The 24,854-nt window shown below is 39.8% G+C and overlaps 1 protein-coding gene across 5 annotated transcripts; it reads right to left on the minus strand.

The window, feature by feature from the left end:
- Positions 1–556: 556 nt before the first annotated feature.
- Positions 557–22,991, minus strand: LOC148875711 (uncharacterized). Of its 5 annotated transcripts, none has more exons than XR_016105300.1 (2): positions 21,771–22,860; positions 557–862 (listed from the first exon to the last, which is right to left on the minus strand). XR_016105300.1 is itself a non-coding variant. In XM_088965561.1 (2 exons), the coding sequence occupies exons 1-2, from the start codon at positions 22,002–22,004 to the stop codon at positions 20,624–20,626; spliced, it is 726 nt and encodes a 241-aa protein (XP_088821687.1). In that variant the 5' UTR covers positions 22,005–22,991; the 3' UTR covers positions 19,054–20,623. The 5 variants fall into 5 exon arrangements, 1 of the variants encoding a protein (XP_088821687.1); XR_016105298.1 differs by lacking the exon at positions 557–862 and adding an exon at positions 4,149–4,400 and having other exon boundaries at positions 21,771–22,879; XR_016105301.1 differs by lacking the exon at positions 557–862 and adding an exon at positions 4,149–4,366.
- Positions 22,992–24,854: the final 1,863 nt, after the last annotated feature.

Consider the following 24,854-nt stretch of genomic DNA (forward strand, 5'->3'; position numbering starts at 1 on the left):
CATCCCACATGTATTTGGTAGCGCTTCTGAAGGGTAATAGGATCAAATGCGGGAGGGGCCGTTTGGAAATCAGGCCTTGATCCAACATCTGTATTCTGTAGTGTTACTCCATTTGCCTGGAGTGTTCTAAGAAGTGCTGTGTGGACTCTCTTACTCCTAGATGGACGAGATGCCTGACTGCCTGTATTGAACATGTAAATAGATTGTTTAGGATTCTTCACTTCTGAAGCTCCAGGCTTCTAAGCGTAATATCCGGAGTCTATTTTCTTCCCTGCAAACTGTTTGGGTATCCTTGTACGTAGCAGCTCCAAAACGGCCACAAATGGTTAGAAAATCGAAGTAGTAGTTACATTTCTCAAATGGCTAGCAATTCCTCGAATACCTCCTCTTCAATGTGTGGCCTTCCAGCTAGCTAGTACCAGAGTTCTTTTTGTGTTTCAAATGTAGTGATTGCTTTGGGATGGTATTTGGCAAAATTAAAGCACACTCAAGCCTTGTCTTCTCATTCTCATTCAAAAATAATGAAGATCAAGAGGGGCAATGAAACACAGAAAGATAAAGTAAAATGAATGAATTGTGATAATTTAACACTATCTTATAGATAAGTATATTGCATAAAGCTTTCAACAAACTTACATCTGCATGAGTAGTTCAAAAGTTGCATCTCAGAATTACCAAACTTTTCGAGTCTTGCTAAAGATTTTGCCAAATCCACTGAGTTCTTCAACAAAACGGCAACAAGACAAGCCCAAACTTTATTTTAAGCCTTTGACATATTGAAGTCCATCTGATCACTTGAGGTTTTGATGCTCCACAATAACAAGTTGTATTCACATCTCAAACTAGGCACATTAGAGAGAACCTTTGCCACAAAATATATAGAAGGAAAACATTACATATGTTTAAGAAAATTCTGAGACATAGGAAAGGCAAAGAATTTTACATGCATCATCCTATACCAAGTTAATGGATGAAGTGTATGGTAAATACCCTTTTATAGCTAGAAAAGGTCCACCCATCACATGTGAATGATCTAGTTCAATCTTAACCAAATAGGTCTAGTGTGCAAGACCTACTTGAAGCTATGATCCGCCTCATCTAATTTAGCATCTCAGATTCTCAGTCAATGTTTGTTTTTTTTTTTTTCCTCAAGTTTGTAAATCATTTATACAATCTCTATATAGAAAATCTAGAAATTAAATTGTTTAGATCGATTAGAGGATTAATTACAACGACAGTGTTCTATCATAGAAAAACTATTGGATGGTCGTAGGGGGAATGAGAGAACGGTGGCGATCACTTTGAAGCTAAAAGAATGCAGAAGCACATGGTGGGAAACCTCCAATATTTGATATTTAGAAGGGGGAAGAATGTGATCATACCTCAATAGCCAGAAAAGATAATGTGACATCCTTGGCATTGTGGAGGCCTGTGAACCTCTCCATAAGTTCTAGAGCAATAATTGTGGGATTTTCTTGTGTACAATGCGGTAGATCATGGTTTATTGGGCACAGATCGATATCTATTTTATCTACAGAAGAAACGCCTTGAATATAACAGTCTAAAGTATAGAAACCTTTGAAGTTGAAGGAGATGAGTTTTTGTGCAGAAATATAAATCTTGGGATCAACTACTGAGGCATCTTTGATTGGTTTCAGTATGTCTAGCTTCTTAATAAGTTGAAGAGCAGAAACACTGAAATTGCCCACGAAATGGCACTTCTCTAAGATCAAATTTTCAAGAACCGGACAGCTCGATAAGCCCTCTCCAATGAGATTTTCAAAAGAAATTGTCAACTTAGAGAGATGCACCGTTCTGAACCTCACCAAAACCACACACGAACCCAATTTCACGACAGCATAGTTGGGGTTCGATCAGCTTGTGTTGCACATGAAGAAAAGCAGCATGGAAACCCAAATTCATCACTGCACCTGATGTCAAGTTCAACCTCTTGAACATTGTGTCGTACTGCATAAGAGAGAGAGAGAGAGAGAGAAAGAGTTCCAGGCAACGGGTACAGTGGTAAACGTCGCTGGAGAAACGGAATTTTCGAACGTCGGAACCGTCGCGCAGAATCAGGACACGATCCACCAACTCGGTAAAAGAAGTACGGTTGGTCCATTCGTCACACCCTGAATACAGGTTGCAGACGAGTCAAGGTTGGGTACAGAAGTCCAAAGAAACTCCATCTTCTCGACAAGATGTGGTGAAGAACGTTAACGGGCAAATGGCTGATTCTATCAACAGCAACACCGGCATCTCCCGCTTTCTGCTTTTTGTTACCACCATGGCACCACGGTTGGATATAGGATACCCCCATTCTTCTTCCATGACTCCGATCGATAGTCTTCCTATATGATACTAGATATAGGAACAAGCAGAATTTAAATCGTCCATTAATCCATACAACTGGGAGCCATAGCCGTGTGGAAACCGGAAACTGAAAACATATCTCTTCACGCGTGTATGTTGTTTACACGTGCAAATTTCAAATTGCCATTCTATTATTGATTTACAATAAAAAATATACTAGCGGAGGGGCCCGTCGTTGAATCGGTCAATGCCCCATTGACCCGGGCGGTCAAACCATTAACCCGGGCGGTCAAACCATTAACCCGTTTAATGGTTTTTTATCATTTTTTTTATTTTTTTTATTTTTGTTGTCAGAACGAAACATCCATTCGAACCAAACAGTCGAACCGTCGACCCAAAAACTAGTGGCTAGAACGGTTCCGTTTTGCCTATAATTTTTATTGTTAGAATGGGTCATATGTTTTTTTTATTTTTTTTAATTGGAAACCATCCAAGCAACCAATTCCATTTTACCCCAATCTCGATCCCTAGCCAAAAACTGTTGAATCAGTCAACAACCCACTGACCTGAGTAGTCAAACCATCAACCCGTTGGCCCGTTTAATGGTTTTTGGCCTTTTTTTTTAATTTTTGTTGTCAAAATGAGACGTCTGTTTGAACCGGACGATCGAACCATCGACCCGAAATCCGGTGGCCAAAATGGTTCCCTTTTCGGGTCATATGAGTTACACGCTTGAATGAAGACCAAACCGGTCAGGGGTCCAGTTATCGAGCTGAATGGTCCGATGTTTGAACCAAATGGTTGGCCCGTTCTAATAAAAAACTAAAAAATTAAAAAAATAAAACATTATCAAAACCATTTGAATAATTCGATATCTAGTTATTAACAAAATTTATAATAACTAATATATATTTATATAATTAGATAATTATATATATCTAATTATCTTATATATATATCTATTAATAGAAAATGGGTTGCTCTCACGTGAAAATCTACTCACACGAGTAGATTCCATTTCCTACACGAGAGAGAGCACCCCTATCCTATTAATATATATATATATATATATATATATATATATATATATATATATATATATATATATATAAGATAACCCAATAAAAATGTATACAAAAACATATTTTATTTACAATCAAATCTCAAAGTAAAGCAATATAGATTTCTATTGAAAATAGGGAAAATTCCTTCAGTACCCTCTATTTTATGGAAAAATTCCTTCTGAGTTGAGTGAAGTCTCCTCTCCTCTCTCATTCCTTCAACATAGATTGAAGAGAAAGGGGATTAGGGAAATAGGAAGGGAAAAGGGTAAAATGGTTCGAATCTTTTCATAAAAGTTAGTTTGGTATAACAAAAATGTTTAAACTGCACCTGATATCATGTGACGGTTCTGACTGATGATGAATTAACGTCGGGTACTAGATTGTCGCAAATTGAAAGTTTGGGTATTAGATTGTCGTGTTTTAAAGTTTGGATACTAAATTGGCACTCGACCTAAAGTATAGGATAACTATTGGAAATTTTCCCTGAACTTAAAAATCCAAAAAGCATAACTGGGAGTGCATGCATAATCCCACTATTCCCTTGCTCCTTGCATTGTCATTGTTATTATTGGTACTATCTATATTGATATCTTTGTATGTATTTGGTTCCATTTATGTTTATTGAGTAAACACTATCACATAGTTGCCCCATCAGCAAAGGCCTCATTATGTACATCTATATGTATCCATGTTTACAAAACATCAATTTCTATGCCCTCTCCCATTTCAGGAAGCTTCCCCCAATGGATAGACATTTATTGGCACCTTTGCTGATATAGTGCCTAATGGCACCTATGTGTCATAAATACCCTCATTAATTACTTTTCTCAGTTTTACAGCCACACAAATATAAAATGTTTACTCAATAAATGTAAACAGAACCAAACACATACTTTATGCAAACAACTTTTGCATGCGGCACCTTTGAGGACACTCTTGAATTTGCTGCCAAATCGTACATACAAGGGTGTGCTCCGATAGGTCCCATCCTGCTGCTCGACAACAATAACATCAATAGCACCACTGAAAGGATGGAATGGGGTAGCAACAAAGTAAACACCCTATGATATATGAGTACCTTACTATCAACTAACTACCAACCAAGAAAATAACTTGGGAACATATAACTATGAAAGGTAAAAAGAATCCATGAATCTTAATGGTCATGTTAAAATAGGCATATCCAACAAATTAATATTAATTTATGTCTACAACAACAGAATGCTAGAAGCTTTTGTCAATTCCAATTTTTTCCCAAGCAATTGCATTAGGTACTAGGGCTGTTCATAAGAATGCCCAACCCGACCAAACCGACCAACCCGGATCGATCCAACCCGAGTCGATCGGGTTTTCATCAATACCAGTCGGTTTTAGGTCGGGAAAATATATAAACCGATATATCAGGTCAGTTTCGATTTTCTTGTGTGAAAACCGAAACCAACCTGACCCAAACCGAACTAGTCTTCTACTAATTCGGTAGTTCCTAATTTGAATAGTTTCCTACTTAACTATAACTAGTCTTCTAGTAGAACTAGAAGGTCCATTAGACAATTACAATTAGAATAGGCAATCTATCCTAGTTTCTAACTTTCTATAATCTTTTACACCAAATAGGCAACCCATTAAGCAATTACAATTAGAATTCAATTAGGTGTCCTTTTGTACAGAAGCAAAACCGAAACCGACCCAACCCGACTCAAACCAACTAGGTCAGTTTGGCCTATCAGTGGGTCGGTTTCAATTTCCACCTCAGGTAACCTGACTAGGTCGGATCGATTGGGAAAACCCCAATAAACCGACCCAACCCGACCCATGAACACCCCTATTAGGTATGAACTTGTATTAGGACAAACGACGTAGTATTCCAAAGTGCTCGGAAGTGCGCTCTTGTAATCGGATTTGGCACAAGGGCTTGTAATCTCCCATGGTTTCTTTGATGAACCATTTATGGGACTGAAACAACAATTTTGTTGTTGTTGATGAGGATGCAGCCGTGGTGTTTCTACTTTACGTGACCGGTTTACTGGAATCAAAGGACCCTCCTCTTTGGTAGAAAAGGTAGAAGACAATGAACATTTTTTTCTTTTTAATGGTAGTTTTGACATTTTCAAAAGTTTTAAGTTGCACATGCCAAGGTTTTTAAAACCGAACCAGATAGGGAATCGTTCTGGGGACCAGTTCCCGGGTTGAATGGTCTAACCGTTTGGTTTGAATGGATAGCCCATTCAACCGCCCGAGCCAATAGATTGCTAACCAAATCAAGGGTTATTGGCCAAAAAGTGGTTTTAGGGTGAAATGGAAACTAGACCTACCAGTTCTCGATTTTTCTGGCCCAACCATCCGATTTGATCTAGTTTTTAAAACCATAGCACATGTCATCACATGATATAGATAACTGATAGACTGTTAATGGAGAGGACTAAATTGATAGTTTTTGGAAGATCAAGTAGTGTAGTGATACATTTTGAAGTTCAATGACCAACTTGAGACAACTCTAAGTACAAGTGCACAACAGCAGGAGGATGGATATGCATGGGTGCTTACAAATGTCTACGGACCAAATGACTACAGAGAGAGAAAGGAATTGTGGGAGGAATTGGTTGATGTAAGAGGGTTGTGGAATGGACCTTGGTGTGTGGGTGGGAACTTCAATGTGATCAAATACTCAGAGGAAACCAATAAGACTAATCAGAGGGTGACAACTAACATGAGGAAATTTAATAGGTTTGTGGATGCCTTTGAGCTTAAGGAGATACCTTTAGCCCAGAAGACATTTACTTGGTCAAATCTCCAATCTAGGCCCATATGCTCTAAGTTGGATAGGTTCTTATTTCCTTTGGACTGGGAAGACCATCAGAGGAAGTTGGCATCTAGAGTTCTACCTAGGGTGATCTCGGATCATTGGTCCATAGTGATATGCAAGGAAGAGAGAATGAGTGAAGGACTTGCCCCTTTTAGATTTGAAAATATGTGGTTACTCTATCCCGGGTTTACCAATAGAGTAAGGGAGTGGTGGAATGAGTGTAACCCATTGGTGGAATGGGAGGGGATGACATTCCATAAGAAACTACAATTCTTGAAAGCAAAGATCAAGGAGTGGAATCTATTGGAATTTGAGAGGCTAAAAGAAAGAAACATAGCTCTGATGGACCAACTTGAAAGCCTTGACTCTAAGAAGAAAGGGGAGGAGAAGACAGTTAGAGGATTGCTTGCAAAAAGATGAAATAATTTGAAGGCAAAAATCTAGGTGTAAATGGTTGCAAGAGGGAGATAGAAATACTGGGTACTTTCATTCTTTGGCAAATGGAAGGAGAAGGAGAAACTTCATTTCCAAATTGGTTGTGGATGGAGTTGAATTAACTCAACAAGAGGAGATAGTCGGGGCATGTGTAGAATACTTTAAATCCATTCTAAGAAGGCTTGTAAGTGGAGGGGTGTGGGTAGAAGGATTGGACTGGCCAAATGTAGGGGGGATAACAGGAGAAGATTGGAAAGAAAGTTTGACTTGGAAGAGATTAAGGAGGTTGTGTTCTCTATGGACAAAACAAAAGCTCTAGGACCGGATGGGTTCACAATAGCTTTTTATCTAGACTATTAGGATATTTAGAAATATGACCTTCTGTTAGTTTTTGAGGAATTTCATAGGAAATGAATTGTTAATCCAAGGATGAACTCCACTTTTATAGCTATGATTCCCAAAAAGAAAAAAGCTTCACACCCAAGGAACTTTAGACCAATCAGTTTGGTAAATAGCCTATACAAGATCATTGAAAAAGTGTTATCTTTGAGATTGAAGGAGGTGCTGCTAGAGATCATTGAACAAAATCAAGGTTTCTTTGTGAGTAGAAAACAGATTACTGATCAAATCCTTATTGCTAATGAGAGTGTGGAGAATTTCAAGAAGGTTAAAAAGAAGGGAGTGATTTGTAAGTTAGATTTAGAGAAGGCTTATGACTTGGTGGATTGGGAATTTTTTAGAAAAGTTATGACTAAATTAGGGTTTGGGGCTAGATGGTGCAAATGGATCATGGGTTGTGTTCGGAATTTTCATTATTCAGTGCTAATGAGTGGGACAGTGGTAAACTTCTTTCCAGCCATTAGGGGTATAAGACAGGGAAACCCCCTATCTCCTTTATTGTTCTTACTAGTTGTTGATGTTCTAGAGAGACTGATTCACAGAGTAGACTCTAGGGGCTTCATTAGAGGTTGGAGGGTTGGAAGGGAGGACATCCCACTCACTCATTTACAGTTTGTTGATGATACAATCTTGTTTTGTGAAGAAGGTATTGTGAGTTTCATTAGGAACTTGAAAATGGTGATTCAACCTTTTAAGCAAATGTCAAACTTGAAGGTAAATTTTGGGAAAAGTTGTATAGTGGCTATGAATATGGAAGAGGGAGAGATTAGGGAGAGTGCAAAAGTGCTTAGGTGTGAAATTTCAGGATGGCCATTGAGTTACCTAGGGTTGCTCTTAGGTGACAATCCTAAGAAAGAGAGCTTCTAGAACCCAGTGGTGGAAAGGTTTGAAAAAGGAATTGTCTCTTGGAAAAAGAATTGCCTTTCTCTTGGTGGAAGGACTACACTGATCAAGGCCACATTAGCAAACTTACCCATTTATTTCTTACAAGTGTTCAAAATTCTAATGAAGGTTTCTAGTAGGTTCGAGAGGTTGATGAGAGGTTTCCTTTGGGAGCTGGGAGAGGAGAAGAGGGACTATAGAGTTAGTTGGAAGGTGGTGACCAGGAGTAAAATCTATGGTGGTATGGGGCTTGGGAACATCGAAAAAAGGAATATGGCCATTTTGGAGAAGTGGTTGTGGAGGTTTCCTTTGGAGTAGGAAAAGCTATGGGATAAAATAGTGGCAAGCATACATGGGATGGAGCAAAATGGATGGGATGTTGAAACTAGAAATAAGATCACAAGCACCTCACCTTAGAAATCCATTCATGACCTGCTACCAGGTTTTTTCCCCTCTTGTTAGGTATGATTTGAATTCAAGTAATTCCATAAAATTTTGGGAACAAACTTGGGTGGGGAATGTTAATCTTAAGGACCAGCTTCCTTCTTTGTATGCTCTCTGATTTTAAAAATGAATCAACTTCTTCTTTCTTCACCCCTTCTTCTTCCAGTTCTGGATTTGAGTCGAACATGGGTCTGAGGAGGGCTATGAGGGACTCAAACCTCGATAGTTTTTTTAGCCTACTTGAACTTCTTAATAATGTTTTCTTAGACCCCTCTAAGGTAGACTCTAGAATTTGGACCCCTACCCCCATGGGCTCTTTTTCTTGTGCTTCCTTTTTCAAAGTCTTATGCTAGTCCACCAGTCTTGCAACCTCCCCTTTCTCGGTTCATGAGGTTTGGTGCAGAACAATTCCTCCTAGGGTTGATAGTTTTTGTTAGGAAGCCTATCTGAAAAGATTCAACACTAGTGATTTTCTTCAAAAGAAGAGACCCAATACTTGGTTGTCACCTCATTGGTGTGTTCTTTGCAAAGCGGATGGGAAGATTGGTTTTTACTTACCGGTGTCATGCGAATTTGCAAAGTCAATTTGTGAGTTGGTTTTTTCTCTCTTTGGGCGCAGGTAGAACCCTCCATCAGACTTGCAGAGTCTCTTCTCCCCTTCTTTTTTCAAGTGGCGTATGAAAAGGGGAAGGACTATGTGGAAAAGACTGAGATCTGCAGCATGTTGGTCACTATGGGAAGAAAGAAATTCTAGGATCTTCACAGAAGTTGAGAAAGGGGCTAAAGAATTGAGGGTTGTAATCCATATAAGGGCTTCATAATGGTTAAAATCTTTAGAGTTATTCACAAACTACATAGTGGATGACATGTTGAGGAAGTGAGGTGAGATTGCAAATTGCACACAGACCAAATCAGTAATGAGGGTGTCTTGGACCCCCCTACTGGTTTCTTAAAATTAAACTTTGATGGGAGTTGTAGGGGGAATCTTGGACAATCAGGGATTGGGGGTGTTTTTATGGATGAGAATATGATCATTTCTACCTTGTTCCCAGACCCAATTAGAGTGGGTGACTCCCTCAGAACTGAGATCTTGGCAGTTATGGAAGGAGTCCAAAAAGCTAAGGAGATGAATATTAGAAAACTCATAATTGAAGGGGACTTAGAGGTGGTGATAGGGTGGTTGATTAAAGACAATAGTGGTTTATGGAACTACAACAATGAAAGGAGGAAATTCAAGTGGCTGGTGCAGGAGATGGAAGTCAGGATAAGTTGGGTTAAAAGATCAGCTAATTCTATAGCTGATGGATTACCTAAACAAGGAATAGAAAGGGAACCAATGCTTTGGGCCAAGTTGTAATTTAACGGTTCCTTCTTTTCCTTTTCAAATCTTTTCTTGAGGGCTTATAATTCTGATGTTTGTCTTCCTTGTTGTAATTATAATTCTGATGTTTCAATGAATTTAGTGAATCTATTATTGATAAAAAAAAGTACAAGTGCACAACTAGATGATCCCATCATCTTTAGGTTCACCCCTAGAAGATCATGGTTTTGGGTTCGTTAGGCAACTTCAATGTTTGCTTGAGTTGAGAACTGAGCCTGAGTTTAAATATTTATTTTGTAGCTTCAGTGTTTAATAATAACTAGATAGCTAATAGAACTGACTTGAGGTAGAGGTTTCTCTAATGCTGAAAACTTGGGCCGGGTTAGCCCGAACCCAACCCAAAAAAGTCGAGTTGGGTTGGGTCAGGTTGATGCTCGGGTTAGGATTAGGGTTGAAATTTACGAACCCAACTCTATAGTACATATTATATATATGGTCATACATTGATTTGTTTAGATGCATAATAGTTGTATAGCCAGTACCACATACTATCATTTATTTCATTTAAGATAATCACTTCACTTAATCCTAATTGAAAATACTAAAACCTTAATAACATATTTTATGTTTTCTGAATATTTTATTCTTTATCTCCTCTTTATCGTTTGTCACCCATAGCTTGCTGCCCATAAAAGATCTATTATAAGTCATTATAATAAACTGTAGTCATTTCAAATACTCATTTCTGAATTTTATACTTAAAGAACCAATAAAAACATCAACAAACAAATACTAATAAAACATAGGATTAATATATTAATGGAATTTAACTTAAGATCTAAGATTAAGAAGTTCTACAAGATTTTAAAAGATGGGAAGAAGGTTGGGTTGAGTTGGATTAGGGTTGAAGGAATTTAGTTAAGCTTAGGGTTAGAGTTGGGTAGATCAGGTTGTGTTAGGGTTAGGGTTGGGGGTTTAGAACTTAGAGTTGGCAGACCTAACCCAACTTTCCTCTTTTTTTTTTTTTACGATAAATCTATGATGCAATCACTGCATCGTGTAGCCAACCATCAGACTTTAAAGGACCAATTCTTTAATGTAATTGATTGAAATCTAGATGCAACAAATGTACCCCAATTTGAACTTCCCTGAATTAGAGATCAGTAGGCTCCTTTCCTAAATGCTTTTATTTGGTTGAATGTATAATTGGATCCTATGGTATTCAATAGGGACTGAATTTGCTAGTAAGTTGGGCGTCAAGTTAGATTTTGCATTTTGTTTAACTTGAATGGCCATAATCATAACCCGAGACTGACGTAGTTGAAAATCTGACAAGTTGGACACATCAGTCATAGAATAGGAAAAATTTGTATCGACACTTCCTGATTGGATTACGTAGCCCATTATACACACCACGTGTATAAATATATCTGAATTTCCCCCTTCCCTCTGGGTTAAGATACTCTACAATTATGTTTATAATAGTGAGCAAATCATAATATTCCATATCAGCTTCAAACAAGTGTATCTCAAATATTAGGTTAATGTGGCATATCGTGAGTTCGGATTCTTCCTCTTCCCATCCACACAAGATTGGGGGTTCCAATGGTTCAAAGATGAAAGTTGAACAATCTGTGGATTAATTCTCTTATTCTATCTTAAACTGCAAGAATGTAAAAACACTTCTTTCTCAAGTGACTCTACCTCGTCCCAAAGTAATCCTTTTGTCTCCCTCCCATCTCAAATGCTATTGCCTGTGCACTATCCGCATTTAGCTCCAGTCTAGAAAACTCCCATCTCCTTCCCTATGACATTATGGCTCAATTTGTATTTGCACTCCTTCCAAACTTAGCCTATAGAGTGGATTCCCACACCTTGTGGCTTGCTGTGCCATAATTTTATTAATGAACCAATGGTTACCGCACCATTATTCAATGTAGGCGATGCTATTGCTGTGGATGGATTCTTGCAATTTGGTAATTATGTCTTTCATTTTCCCTATGGCCATTGATTGTTTCATAAAGGTAATTAATTTATAACACTTTATGTTATTCAGTTGTTTATCAAGTTGAAAAATCACAAATTAGAGAAAAACTAGTTATGTAAATCAATATAGATGCTCCACGTGTTTTGCTTGTAGATTAACTACTTTGAAAGTCTATTGTATAGCAAAGATTTTGTGAATTTTAAATATTAAAATGATCTTTTCTTGTCTATTTTCTTATGGAGATGGAATCCTAATGTTAAACAATAAGGAAACCCATGAAATATTTTTTTTATCAATGAATAAGTATTTTATTAATCTAGAAAATAAGAGTTACAGGCGACCCAAGGAAAGGCACAAGATGCGACCTTTCCTTTAAGATTGATTACAGCATTACAAGGTCAGATGAACATGATTAAAAGGTAGCCCAAAATAAAGGGTCCGAGAAACCCCCTGTTTAACAAGTGAATCAGCTGACTATCATATTTCTTTTTAGCCATTTCACCTTTTTAAAGAGATCTCTATAGCCCTAAATCACAGAGTCTGGATTCAGCAGCCATCCCACCACCACTTGAGAGTCCCCTTCAATAAGCAAGTGCTCTATCCCTAACTAGTTTGCAAGCTAGATACCTTGTACCACAGCAATGCAAGGATATGATCATACTGTCTTTATTTCTCAGAACTCCTCCAATACCAGAGGGTCTAGGGTTACCTCTATTACTCCCATCAAAATTCAGCTTAACGAACTCCTCCCCAGGTGGCTCCCATTGTACTAAAAGTCTGTTATTCCTAGTAGAAGTATTGGCTATTGACTAATCGAAAGTTCCTCCACAGGTCATCAAAGGATTAACTATCAAATAAGTTTAATGTAGCAAACCACCAAATTGCCTTTGTCAAAACACAGTCCTTAACTTCTGACACAATCCTTTCCTTTTCAGAAAAAATTATGGTGTTTCTTTCTTCCCAAACGGTCCAAAAAGCTCTAATACCCTTCCACATAATTCTCTCTCTTTGCGTGCCACTCAAACGTAGACGGACTAAACAACAAACTAATATTAGATGGTAGGTTCCACCTACTCTCAAACAGCCCAAAAATCCAATCCCATAGAGCTGCAACAAAAGAACAAGAGATCAATAAGTGGTAACAATCATTGATTTGAGCTTTACAAAGGACACACCAATTCGGATATAAGCACCAATTTGGTCTCTTCCTCTACAGGTTTTCAAAGGTATTAATCTTACCATATTAGACTTCCCAACAGAAAACAATAATCTTTAGGGAAATAGGTATGATCCAGACTTCTTTAATTGGGAAAGCCAAGGGTGCAGAAGAAGAGAGAAGGGATTTGAAAGAGGAACAAGTAAAACGGCCTCTCGGGTTAGGGGTCCAAATTCTTAAATCAAAATTGGGGGATCCAAACAAGTGGACTCGAGTGATGACAAAAGTCCAAAACACAAGTATATTCATCATCACTTAACCCTCTTCGAAAACTAAAATCCCAGTTCAATGCCAAAGGAGAAACCGAGGAAGAGGTAAACTTGGAAATTGGCTCTTTCTTGTAACGGGATAGAGAGTAAAGAGATGGAAAAAGGTCTTTAAGGGGTTGGTTTCCTATCCAAAGTTCTTCCCAAAAACGAACATTATTTCCATAGTAGACATCGTACCTGACTAGACTAAGAAAATGGGGAAGAACACCATGGATAGAAAATGGGGAAGAACACCATGTATTGCCTTCCATGGTGTTGTAAGGGACGGTTATCCCAACATCCCATCCATTCTCCAAACAGCCATAAATTCTAGTCACCACCTTGTGCCATAGTCTCTCCCTCTCCAAAGGCCATCTCCATAACCACTTACCTAGCAGATTTTCATTCTTATGAATTAGGTTACCTAGTCCTAGTCCCCCTTCTTCCTTGTTTCTGCTAACTATCTCCCACTTAATCAAATGGGCTTTCTTCACTTCCCTTGGCTCCCACAAAAAATCCCTCATTAGTTTTTCGAACTTTTTAGTTTCCCTTGAGAGTATCCTGAATACCTATAGAAGATAAATCAACAGACTAGCAAGTGTAGCCCTAATTAATGTCACTTTACCCCTTGTAGAAATATAACTCTTCTTTCAGGGCGCCAACCTCTTTTCAAGCTTTTCCGCAATTGGATAGTAAAATCAACTTTCTTTGGGGTTAGCTCCTAGAGGAAGCCCCAAATAGGTCAAAAGCCAATGGGACATAGAACAACTTAAGCAATCTGCAATAACCTCTATTTCCCCTTCTCCAAATTGGTTCCCACCATGCAACTTTTATCAATGTTGATTGACAAGTTGGAGGTAGACTTGAAGGATTTAATAAGAGATCTCAGGTTCCTCTCTCCTTAGGCCTCTCCCTCATAGAAAATGATAATATCATCCACACCGAGACATTATTTCTACCTATCCTCCAGCCATTTATTAGCTCCTCCTTATCTACTTTATAAATCATTCTACTAAACACCTCTGCCACGAGTGTAAACAAGAAAGGTGAAAGTGGATCACCTTGTCTAAACCCTCTACAAGCTGGGAAAAATCCTTGACCCCTCCATTAACTAAAACTGAAAAATGACAAGAGGTTATACAACCACTCACCCAACTACACCATCTGTCCCCAAATCCACATTTCCTTAACACTTCTAAGTTCTAATAAAAATTTCCAATCCACCAGGTCGTAGGTTTTCTTAATATCTAACTTACAAACAAAGCCTTGATTACCTGATCTCCTCATCTCCTCTACACACTCATTTTCTATAAGGATCTAATCTATAATTTGTCTATCCTATCCAAAGGTTCCTTGAGCTTGAGTAATGAGAGAGGGAAGAACCTTTTTGAGTCTCAATGATCAGACTATTGACATAACCTTGTATATGTTGGTCACCAAACTGATTGGCCTAAAATCTTTAGGATGCATGTTTTGCATCTAGTCTCTTAAGGATAATAGCTAGGAAGGTAGCATTTATCCTATGACTAATAACATGGTTGTTTTCAAACTCCCTAAAATCCTCAAACAAGTCTTCTTTGATAATGTTCCAACAGTATTGATAAAAGTTCATAATAAATCCATCAGGTCCAAGCGCCTTTGATCTATTCATTGAGAAGACAACTTTCCTGATTTCCTCTTCTTCAAAGTTTCTTTCTAGCCAACCCATCTCTAAGGTAATATTAACTTGGTTAATCCAAATCCTTCACTCTCACCCGACTCCCCAAAGGTCTACTCAAAATGGATTTAAAGTGGACTACAAATAGTTACTTATCTCCCCTTGAGACTCAATTTCCACTCCCTCGACCTCAAGCTTAGCCACAAAGTTTTTCCTCCTCCTATTAGCCATATCATGAAAAACTTGGTATTCCCATCCCCTTCCTTGATCAATTTATGCCTACATTTTTGCCTCCATTCCTCCCTCAAAAGGATCTCTTCTAATTCTTTCTTAAACTTCCATCTCAACTCTCTTTCTTGTGCACTCATGATCATTTGATACTCCTTTTGAATCTAGATCCTCAATTTGAGTTGACAATTTAGCTTTGAGCTCTTCCACCCTACCAAAGTCCTCCCTATTTCTATCTTTTAGTTTAGCTCTCAAACTTTTTAATTTCTTATGGAACCTCACCCCTTTCTACTTCACTCCCCTAATCTCTTCTTTCCACCATTCCTCAACCTTCAACACAAAGTCTAAATGTGTTAGACACATTTTCTCAAACCTAAAAGGTCTAGGTCCACCAAAAGTTTCTTAGCTTAGCTCGATAGGGCTTAATATAACTCTAGCCAAAGCCTTAGCCACCAACCCCCTCTAATGTGCTTCCCAACTTTCATTGAAAAAGAATCCATCTAATTTTGAGTAAGAAGGGTTCTCCTAAAAGTTGGACCAAGTAAAGTTGGTTCGTAGCAAAGGAAATTCTTTTAAACCACAATTATTGATAAAATCATTGAACCTCCTCATGCTAGTAGTGATAGCCTTAGCCACCTAAACACCAAAGACCTTCCCATAACCTTGAATCCTGTGAAGCTCTTCCCACAAATCATTTCTCTCTCAAATTATTTGGCCCATACATATTGGCTAGCACCCAAGTAAAATCATCCTCCACCATCTTGAACTTCAAAGAGATAGAAAAATTGCCTATTAGGTCCTCTAATGATTCTACCACATCCTCTTTCCAAAAGAGGCTCCCCAAGAGGGAGTTGAGCACCAATTCACACCTCTTGCTTTCCTCACACTTCTAACCCATCTTCTAACCCTCCTTAGCAAATCCTTTATCAACCTTATTTTCCTTACACTTCCTAAACCTCTTACATTCTAGCTGATGATCTTCATCGCCACAGTTGTAAAAGAACACTCTCCTAACACCCTCTATCCTTCACTTAGTAGCCCTTCCTCCTTTCCCCTCTTCCACTAAATTCTAAATCCCCTTCAATGACTAAGAGTAACATTTCTACTTCTGATCTCTTTTTTCTTTCTGCTTTTATTAGAATGTTTTCCTTTGCACTCTTGGACTTTTCCTCTTCCTTTCTTCTCACTACAAGTGGTCCCAATGCATTATGACTTTTTTGGTGTTGCCTCCACATGCTCTTCTTTACGTTTATATTCTTCCAACAAGGCACAAATTTGCTCCTAGATGCTCTCTAGTTCCTCCACCTGCCTTTTACTCGATAAAGAGCTTTCTTCCCCTATATCACATCCAACCCCCTCTGAAGGAAAGAGAGATCTATCATATGGATAGTCAAACCATGCAGGGTGGTTTGGTGAAATTTCAAAAATTTCTCTCCCTTCTGGTAATCTTATTCCCTGATTTAGTAAAACTACATTTTTCAATGTTCATTCTTGAAACAAACCGGACCAAATCTGAAACCAAGATTAAGGAAGGGATGTACCTGATACGGAATCATCAATAGTTCTCAACGTAAGTGTTCACATCCAAAGAGTTCACCAAATCCTTCCTCCACTAAAAATGACACAACTTAGAGTGAGGTGGGATCAACAAAGAGATTCTTCAACAAGAACCCCAATTCTTCAGCAAGAATCATGCAGGGATGTGAGCATAGCTTCAAAATTGTTTCTTCTAACAAGAAACAATATCAAGATCTAATCTTGATCACTCCAAGAACTAAAGATCGAACAAGGTAGGCAGCAAGAGCAGAGAGAAGATTTGAGGTTCACAAAAGTGTTTAACAGAAGGATTTCTCCCTCTATTTATTATCCTTCTTGGATTAGCTTCCTAATCATATCAGGAGAGGGTTCTTTGATCCAAATCTTTATTTGGATCTGAACTCCTAAGTGGATAAGACATATCTTATCCTCTTGATGATCTAAAAGCAAATCTAATATCAAATTCACCCCTTTTAATTAATCTCATTAAACCCTAATTCGAATTGGGCTTTAGGCCCATTAAGCTTTCAAGCTCACTTCCTTTTAATTGTTGGCTAGCTTGACTCTCTTTGTATGGCGTGAAACCCTAACATTGATCTCCACAAAAGCCATATGGGTTCAGCCTAACCTCTATTACAAGGCCTGGCTGAATTCACTACTAAAACCAGTAAACCCCTAAGCCTATCAATATGGGCTTTTAATAGGCCCAACATTTACACTAAATGGTCCTGATGAGGGCGGATTTGGCCCTCTAGTGAAATTGTGACACCTGGCACCTCATGCAAACCAAGTGCAGCCTCTTGACAACTGGGCAGCTCGGCAGAGCTTGCCACAACTTGCCACTTACAGACAGCTCGGGCAGCTCGGCAGAGCTCGCCACAAGCAGCTCGGCATAGCTCTCCCCCAGGCAGCTCGCCATAGGCAGCTCGCCACTTGCAGGGTAGCTCAGTACAGGGTAGCTCACAGAAGAGCAGTTCGGCATATCGCAGGAAGATCTCCTACCTGACAACCGTACCTGACAGATCTGGAGAGCTGCGCCCATGTCTCTCGCCAGGCGGCGCCGTGCTTGCCAGACCTGAGAGTTGTCCCTTGCCTGGCAGAGTCGTACTCTACAACAGCTGCCTGCACCCACCACCTCTTCTCTAGCAATAACGGATGTGGCAGAGAGACAGAGGTGGTTTTGCCTGACTTGACAAAGGCGGTTACGCCTGATTTGACAAGACACCACTATATAAGGACTCCAACCCCAAAGACAAGGGAGGAGAAATGAATGGAAAAATAGAGGTAATCCCTGCTCTCTAGCTCTCTCATTTCTCTCCTAGCTCTCTACAACCAGAATGCTAATTTAGGCATCGGAGAGTCCCCACCGAGTAAATACCCCCGGGACCTCTGGTTCAATTCTCACAGGTTCCTCAGCTCCCGTCACCTACAAAGAGGAGGAAAAGATGGAGTCTTGGCAGGTCCCTCAGTTCCCGCCGCCTACAAAGGAGAGGAGATCACCTCATGCAGAGGGAAATCAGGTTGCACTACACCAGGGAGTTCCACCATCCTCTAAGTTACAGGCCGCCTAGGAGCAAGTCAAATGACGAGTCCACCAAGGAGCTCGACATAACTCTTCCCCAGGCAGTTCGCCATCAGGGAGCTCGACATAGCTCTCCCCAGCTCAGCATAGCTCTCCCCCAGGCAGTTCACCACCAAGGAGCTCCACCATCCTCTCCTGGGAGCAGGTCAAACGACAAGGTACTTAGCCAAAAAAAATTGATACATCACAAAAAATTGTTACGTGACCAGAAACGGTTACATCAGGTCCCTAGGTCCAACCACCTTATGAAGGCCCAAGGACTATGAACTTAGGTGATATTAGCCCATTAGGTAAAAACCCTAAATGGTCTTACACTTAACCTTTCAGCCCATAATGATCAAACACTGCCCGACAAGAGAGAACATCTCCCTCGGCTGCAAAGTACAGTGTTGCACTCTCTACTCACATGGATCTTGGGAATTAAAACATTTTTGCAAATATTTTGTGAAATTATAATATATATATATATATGTCTCTATATAAATATATTTTACAAAAACAAATCTCAACAAGTTTGAAATCAACTACCGGTAGTTTAGGTTTCCATTAGAGAGAGCATTCCTCGATCATTCACTTTGTCCAACAAAGGGGTTGATTTTGTTATTATGATCACCCACTCAGATTAATTCTCAAGTTGCCCCAACATACCCAAGTTTTGACCCCGCTAAGGATCTCACCGATTGACATATCAAAGACAAACAAATCCAATACCTAGTACAGTACCATAATCGAGTCTAGGGGTTAAGTGTAACTTTTCAATTTTGCCCATCTGTCTCCATGGTTTAGGGCATAACTAAAAAAATAGGCTGGTTCAGAGTTTCAAGCAAAACCACACTACATGTGCTTTAAGTCTCACCTTAGCAGCTGAGACAAGCCAGTCCAACCAACTTGACAACACATTAGTGTCAGTCTTGGCAAGATAAACCTCCCCAAATCTATTCAACGACTGTAAAGATTCTAAACTAACACGAATCTCTTAAATGTCCAGTTTAAAAGTATTACACAGAAACACATCATAATAACATGAATCAATTATGTACTTTATTCATTTACAATAAATGTCAAAAAAAATTTCTGCCCCACCATACTGAAACTCTTTGATAGTTGCTTTCCTGGAATGGATTTGGTTGCTAGAGTATTTGTACCCTGACTGTCCTCTATAGTTGCCACTAGATTCTCCTTATCCTCATTTCCAAGGCCTTCTGAAACAGAAACTTCCTCTATGAAAAGAGCTATGTTCAAACTTTCATCTTCCCACAACTCCTTTGTGACTTGTAGATTCACGCTTCCAAGGCTTAGAGTGTCTTCTGAGTCTGAATTTGAAACGCCCTTAGCTTCTGTTGACATATCATCATCGTTCTCAAGATCACTATGTCGAACAGACTTGAGATTGCGACGATCTTGAGAGGGTCAAGGGAGTTTTTTTCGAAGGATTCATTGACATGAGCATGTTTTCTGATTCGGTCACGTGATGGGCTTTTCTAAAGGGAGCATGTGACTTCTTATCAAATTGGCTAGATCCAGATGGCCCAGTGATGGGCTTTTCTAAAGGCCCAAACGATGCATTGGACACAGCCTGAGTCAAAAGCTTGGTCACGTAAGTTTTTAAAGGGCAATCCCTCTCGGGTTGACCCAATGGCTCAACACTCTCAAGAGCCGGCTCAACTTCCTTGGTCAATCCAGCTTTTTCTTGTATGTTCAAAAGGATTAACTCATTCCAATTTCTGGCGCCTGAAACTAGCACCTGAACAAAGGTTCTTTTGGTTGTCAGTCCTTTACCTTGTAACTCACGTATTTGACCATCTATCCTGCCCATATCTTTTGGTTGGTTGAACCTGTGTTTGCCCATTTTAGTGAAACTTTCCATTTCCTCTGATTCTCCAATCCTAGACTGCCAAATAAAGCCTGTGCTTCCACCGGTTCATCTTCTTCCTGTCTAGCTTCTAACCACAGGGAAGCTTCAATGGAGGAGACTATCCACACCTGTGACAGTCCTTCAGCCCGAAGAGTGATCTTCGTAGGGATCTCCTCTGGTTTAACTCCATTCAGTAACAAGGCAGCAGAACGCAAATCTCCCCAAAACTCCCCACCAAGCCGAGCTCCACGTAATGCAGCAATAGAGACGGCTACATCATGTTTCGAAAGACGGAAAGGCAGCCCAATCAACCTGACTATCACTCCATCTTCAATGGCATAAGATTTCAAATTAGAAGAAAGAGACCATTTATACAGAGTAAAGGATCCCATATCCTCTTGAAAACTCAAAGCCTCAACTTCCACCAAGTTTTCAAGAGGATTCAATACTGCCTTCTTACTGTTAAAGGGAGTTAATATGAAAGTCTTCCTTAATCCCAACTTGCACATCAAGATATCAGCAACCAACCTCCAATCCTTAATCAGATTCTTAGCTTCAACCACTAACATTTTATTCCAGTGATTTATACTGAAACTTGCATTTAATAGAGTTACTATTGCGGTTTGCCATGGCTATAAAACCCTGGGTGATACTCATCCTCCAATTAATACAGATGAGTTTGCAGCAAATAATCCCTTGCCTTCTACAGTTTCTTTTTTCTCCTGCTGTAGACTCCCTCCACCTATGAATGCAGTTAAAATCTCAATCACTCCTCGCCACCCTTGACTGTTTTTCCCGGCAGGGAAACAGACCATTTGCTTCCTTCCTTTGTCGAAGAACTCAGTTAGGGAGATGAACGACCCTTTTGAATTCTGTTTACTTTCCACTACATATCTTCTACCTGACTTTGTGCGGTTTTCCTTCCAATAGATTTGTTTTCCTTTTGTTGCTGCTTCATTCAAGAAATTTTTAATCCATTCTGCCGTCTCTAAGCCATCCACCAGAACTGTAGCCTTCTTAGATTCCCTTATCTTTATGCTGTAATACCCTCTGATTCTTATTTCCTCAAAGATGAAGTCTTTAGCCTCCACTTTCATGGCCTTCCTCCATCTTGTAGCCTCTTCAAAGATATGAACTCTCTTCATCTTTACCCCCATCCAAAAACCATATTAATGTTTTTCACATCTTGAAACTTACCATTGATATTGAACATAAACCCATGAAAAATTCATGCTTGCATTATCCACCCCAATGCATATTTATTATCTACACCAAACTCTCAACTCAAATTAATTGAACGAATCTAAACAAACATACATCTGGACTATTTCACTATAGTTATTGGTACAGATTATCAAAATGTTGCAACAAAACCATGATTGCAGCATTGCAGCAGATGCCAACTCTAGGGGAGGGGGTATACCATTGAAAGAAAAGAACATAAACAGATATGGTATTATATTAGGAATAAAATCAACACAAACTAGCACAAGAAAACCATGGAAACAAACAACATTAAATACCAAAAGTTAATCACACTCTAGACATTTGTAGCTAGAGGTCTGCCGTTAGACTCAAGGGAATTCCTTAACTTCTCAAGTACCTACTTGTGACCATTTTCAGCCCAAAAATTAACACCTCATGATATGCCCAAAATCCAAAGCTCTTTTTTTTTTTGAGTAAATTAGGTTATTTTCCATAAAATAAATGGAAGAAACAACTCATCAAACAGTTTCTAGCTTAATCACATAATCGGCTTATTTCTAATAAGAAATATAATGTGTGAAATTGTGGTGATACCTGTAGAGCCAGAAAAGATAATACAACGTCCTTGGCATTACGGAGACCTTTAAGCATCCTGGCCAGTTCTTGAGGAATGACACAGAAATCTTCTCCTATATTTGGTCGAGAACGTTCGAATGGACATAGGCTTATATCTACTTTATCTATGGAACAAAGGTTCTGGAAATTAAAGTTTATGGTAACGCAGCTTTCATACTTGAAGGATGTGAGTCTGGGGGCAGAAATCATCATCTTAGGACTAGGACGTGTACGATTTTTTATGGGATTCAATATAACCAAGTTTGTGAGTTGAAGAGCAGAATACTAAAAACCTCCGTGGGGGGAAAACAGCAGTGTTCCAAGACCAAATTCTCCAGAACAGGACATGTTGAGAAGGGATCTCCACTAGTATTTTCCTCAAAATTGAAGCAACAAAGATACATTGTTTCAAGCCCCACAAAACCCATGGGGTTATAAAAGTCCATGCATTGTAAACGTGGATTCAATTCGAGGGTTCGCAGTGATTCACAGGAAAAGATGCAGGGTGGAAACTCAAAGCCATCCCCATTGATCTCCAGCTGAAGCTCTTGGACGTTGTGTCGCACCGCATACCAGAGAGCCCTTTCCAAGCGATTCACTTTGCTTAAAAAATCGACATCATCGTCTCTGAAACGGAATTTGCGAATATCGGAGCCGTCACGACGAATCAAGATGTCATCTACTAAATCCATAAAATGATCCCATTCGCCCTCGTAGATATCAGGCTCATCAGGGGTTGCAAAGTGCATAATGTCAACGTCGAAGCTGAGGCAAGGGATGGAAGTCCAAAGATGCCTCCATCTTCTCGACAGTATAGAAGTTCGAACGGCGTAGATGGTGTCCATAAACGATAAGATGTGGTGAATTAGGTTATCGGGCAAATTGCTGAGTCGATCTCTGCAGGCATCACTCTCCCCCTCCCCCTCTTTCTCCTTTATATTCTGACGCTTGGGCGGAGATCGTTGTCTTTCTTTCACCATGTCCATGTCCATGTCCATGACTCAACCCCCTTAGGGAGGAGAAAGGAGGAAGGAAAATTGGAGCGTCGGCGTCTGAAACGTGTGAAGTGGAGGAGGGTTGATACGTAAAGGTATATACGTCGGAGTCCTACACGTAAAGGTGGAGGTGGATACGTGGGAGGATGGATGGGCTTGATCACGAGTCATTCAGTTTAGCAGCTTCAGCTATTATCAAACAGCCCTAGCTGAAAGCTGCATTTGAACTGAACCTCTTTTTATGCTTCCGTTCTACGACTACGAGAAGTTTGGACCTCTCTCCTTTCGACATGAAGTGAACCTTAAGCTGTGTTTGGTTGCTTTGCATTGATGCAAAATTATCATAGTGCAAATGACTGGAATGCAAATTTTGATTTATTTTTATTTCAAATTTTATGATTGAAATACGAAATAAAATAAAATATAAATCATAATTTGCATTTTTTGGATTTGAACTCCCATGCATTTATGCTGGTAGAAAATCGTACTACAACCTAATTTTCATACGTGTGAACACTACCTTACGATGTGCATAATGCAGACTCGGATCTTCTACCCACAATTCGTTCGACATTACAGAATGTATAAATAGTTTGTGAATAGCGTATATGACTATATGAGAGGTGCATTAATGTTTAGATGTCCCATCCAGTATAACCCTACCCACACATCACTGTCCCAGCACGTCCATGGTACAAGTTTAAGAACAAGGCTATTATATTAATGGAAATGAATGCACGTGACATGTACATGTGCGTGATAAAGAATAGGGTTGCAAACGGTATCTGTTTTTCTTAATTCAAATTTGGATCCTATCCAATTTCAATCCGTATTGTATTGGATATGTGTTTACTGTATACCCACGGACGCCCTCTTAACTTTTATTTAGGAATAGGGATGTTCAAATTCGAATGATAAAAGGATAACTGAATCAAATCACATAAACTAGTTTTTATTTGGTTTGATTTGGTTATATTTTTTATTTTTTAAAAAATCAGTTATTTATTTTGGTTTATGTTGCTGCCCTTGGATGGGGGAGGGTAACCGATGGCCTATAGGTCAGTCAACTTAGTGAGGGTGTGATGAAGGGTGGACAAGGCCTAAGCTTGGACAACTAAGACAAAGTCATAATGGAAGTAACTGAGTATCAAGTAATAGAGAGTTTGGATCCCACACCTTTGGGGGATTGCCTCCTATTTATACTTGAGACCGCTTGGGAATAGGTGGGCACAGACGGCTAGGATGCGGTTTGCCCATATCGCACGACCATCCGAGGTCACCGCATGCAGTCATGCCATTGGGCCTATGTCGCACGTCGCCTTCTGCTCCGCGTGCCATTAGCTTGCCACAAGCGCCTATATCATTTGTCCCTCACTCTCAAAGTTGTGGTGAAGGTCTTAGCTGAGGACCTCAACTTCAGCCGAAGAGAGTGTGTTATCTTCGCTGGGAGGCACTGAGTGGCTTTCTTTGGCAAGGACCTCAGCCTCGGCTTCGACTCGTCGAGGACGTGCTTCGTCTTTGATCATGGTGGCGTCAACTTAGGCTTTTATTCTACCTTTGAGGAGTGCTATGGAGGATCGATTGCGCAAATACCTCAGCATTAGCGTTAGAGAGCTTGGCACCGTGCCGCATTCAGGTATGAGACATACGTGCCCCTCGGTCATGCATTTTGCTAGTATCACAGTGAATCTATACGAGGCATCGGCCTCAACTGGTGATCATCGATGGTGACACTGGTGGCGAGTGGTCATGCCAAGACCATGCGTAGAACGGGTGTTACTACTGACAAGCTGAAGACCATACTGGGGATGGATTTCGACGCCCAGTGTAGATCGTGTGTGCTAAGGGTCCCCACATTAATGGGTCAGGATCATGCTTGAGATGGGCTCCGGGTCGTAACCGTATGTGGGATGGGTCACCGCATCATGTCCGTACACGAGACAAGCGCTAGGTTGGTTAGGTCACGCTATTTTCGGTTCAGGATCACTGGGTGAACCACTCAACTCAGTGAGTGGACCAGTTGACTCGTTCGGCGTCATTTCGTCTTCTTGAGACGAGCGACATGTAT

This window comes from Nelumbo lutea, chromosome 1 (assembly GCF_056320005.1).
Source record: "Nelumbo lutea isolate HS-2025 chromosome 1, American lotus-T2T, whole genome shotgun sequence".
Taxonomy (NCBI): Eukaryota; Viridiplantae; Streptophyta; class Magnoliopsida; order Proteales; family Nelumbonaceae; genus Nelumbo; species Nelumbo lutea.

Coding starts and splice junctions, on each gene's coding strand:
- LOC148875711 (XM_088965561.1), bottom strand. CDS start 22,004: ATGATGATTTCTGCCCCCAGACTCACATCCTTCAAGTATGAAAGCTGC. Junction 21,116..21,770: donor TATCTTTTCTGGCTCTACAG/GTATCACCACAA, acceptor ATGGGGGTAAAG/ATGAAGAGAGTTCATATCTT.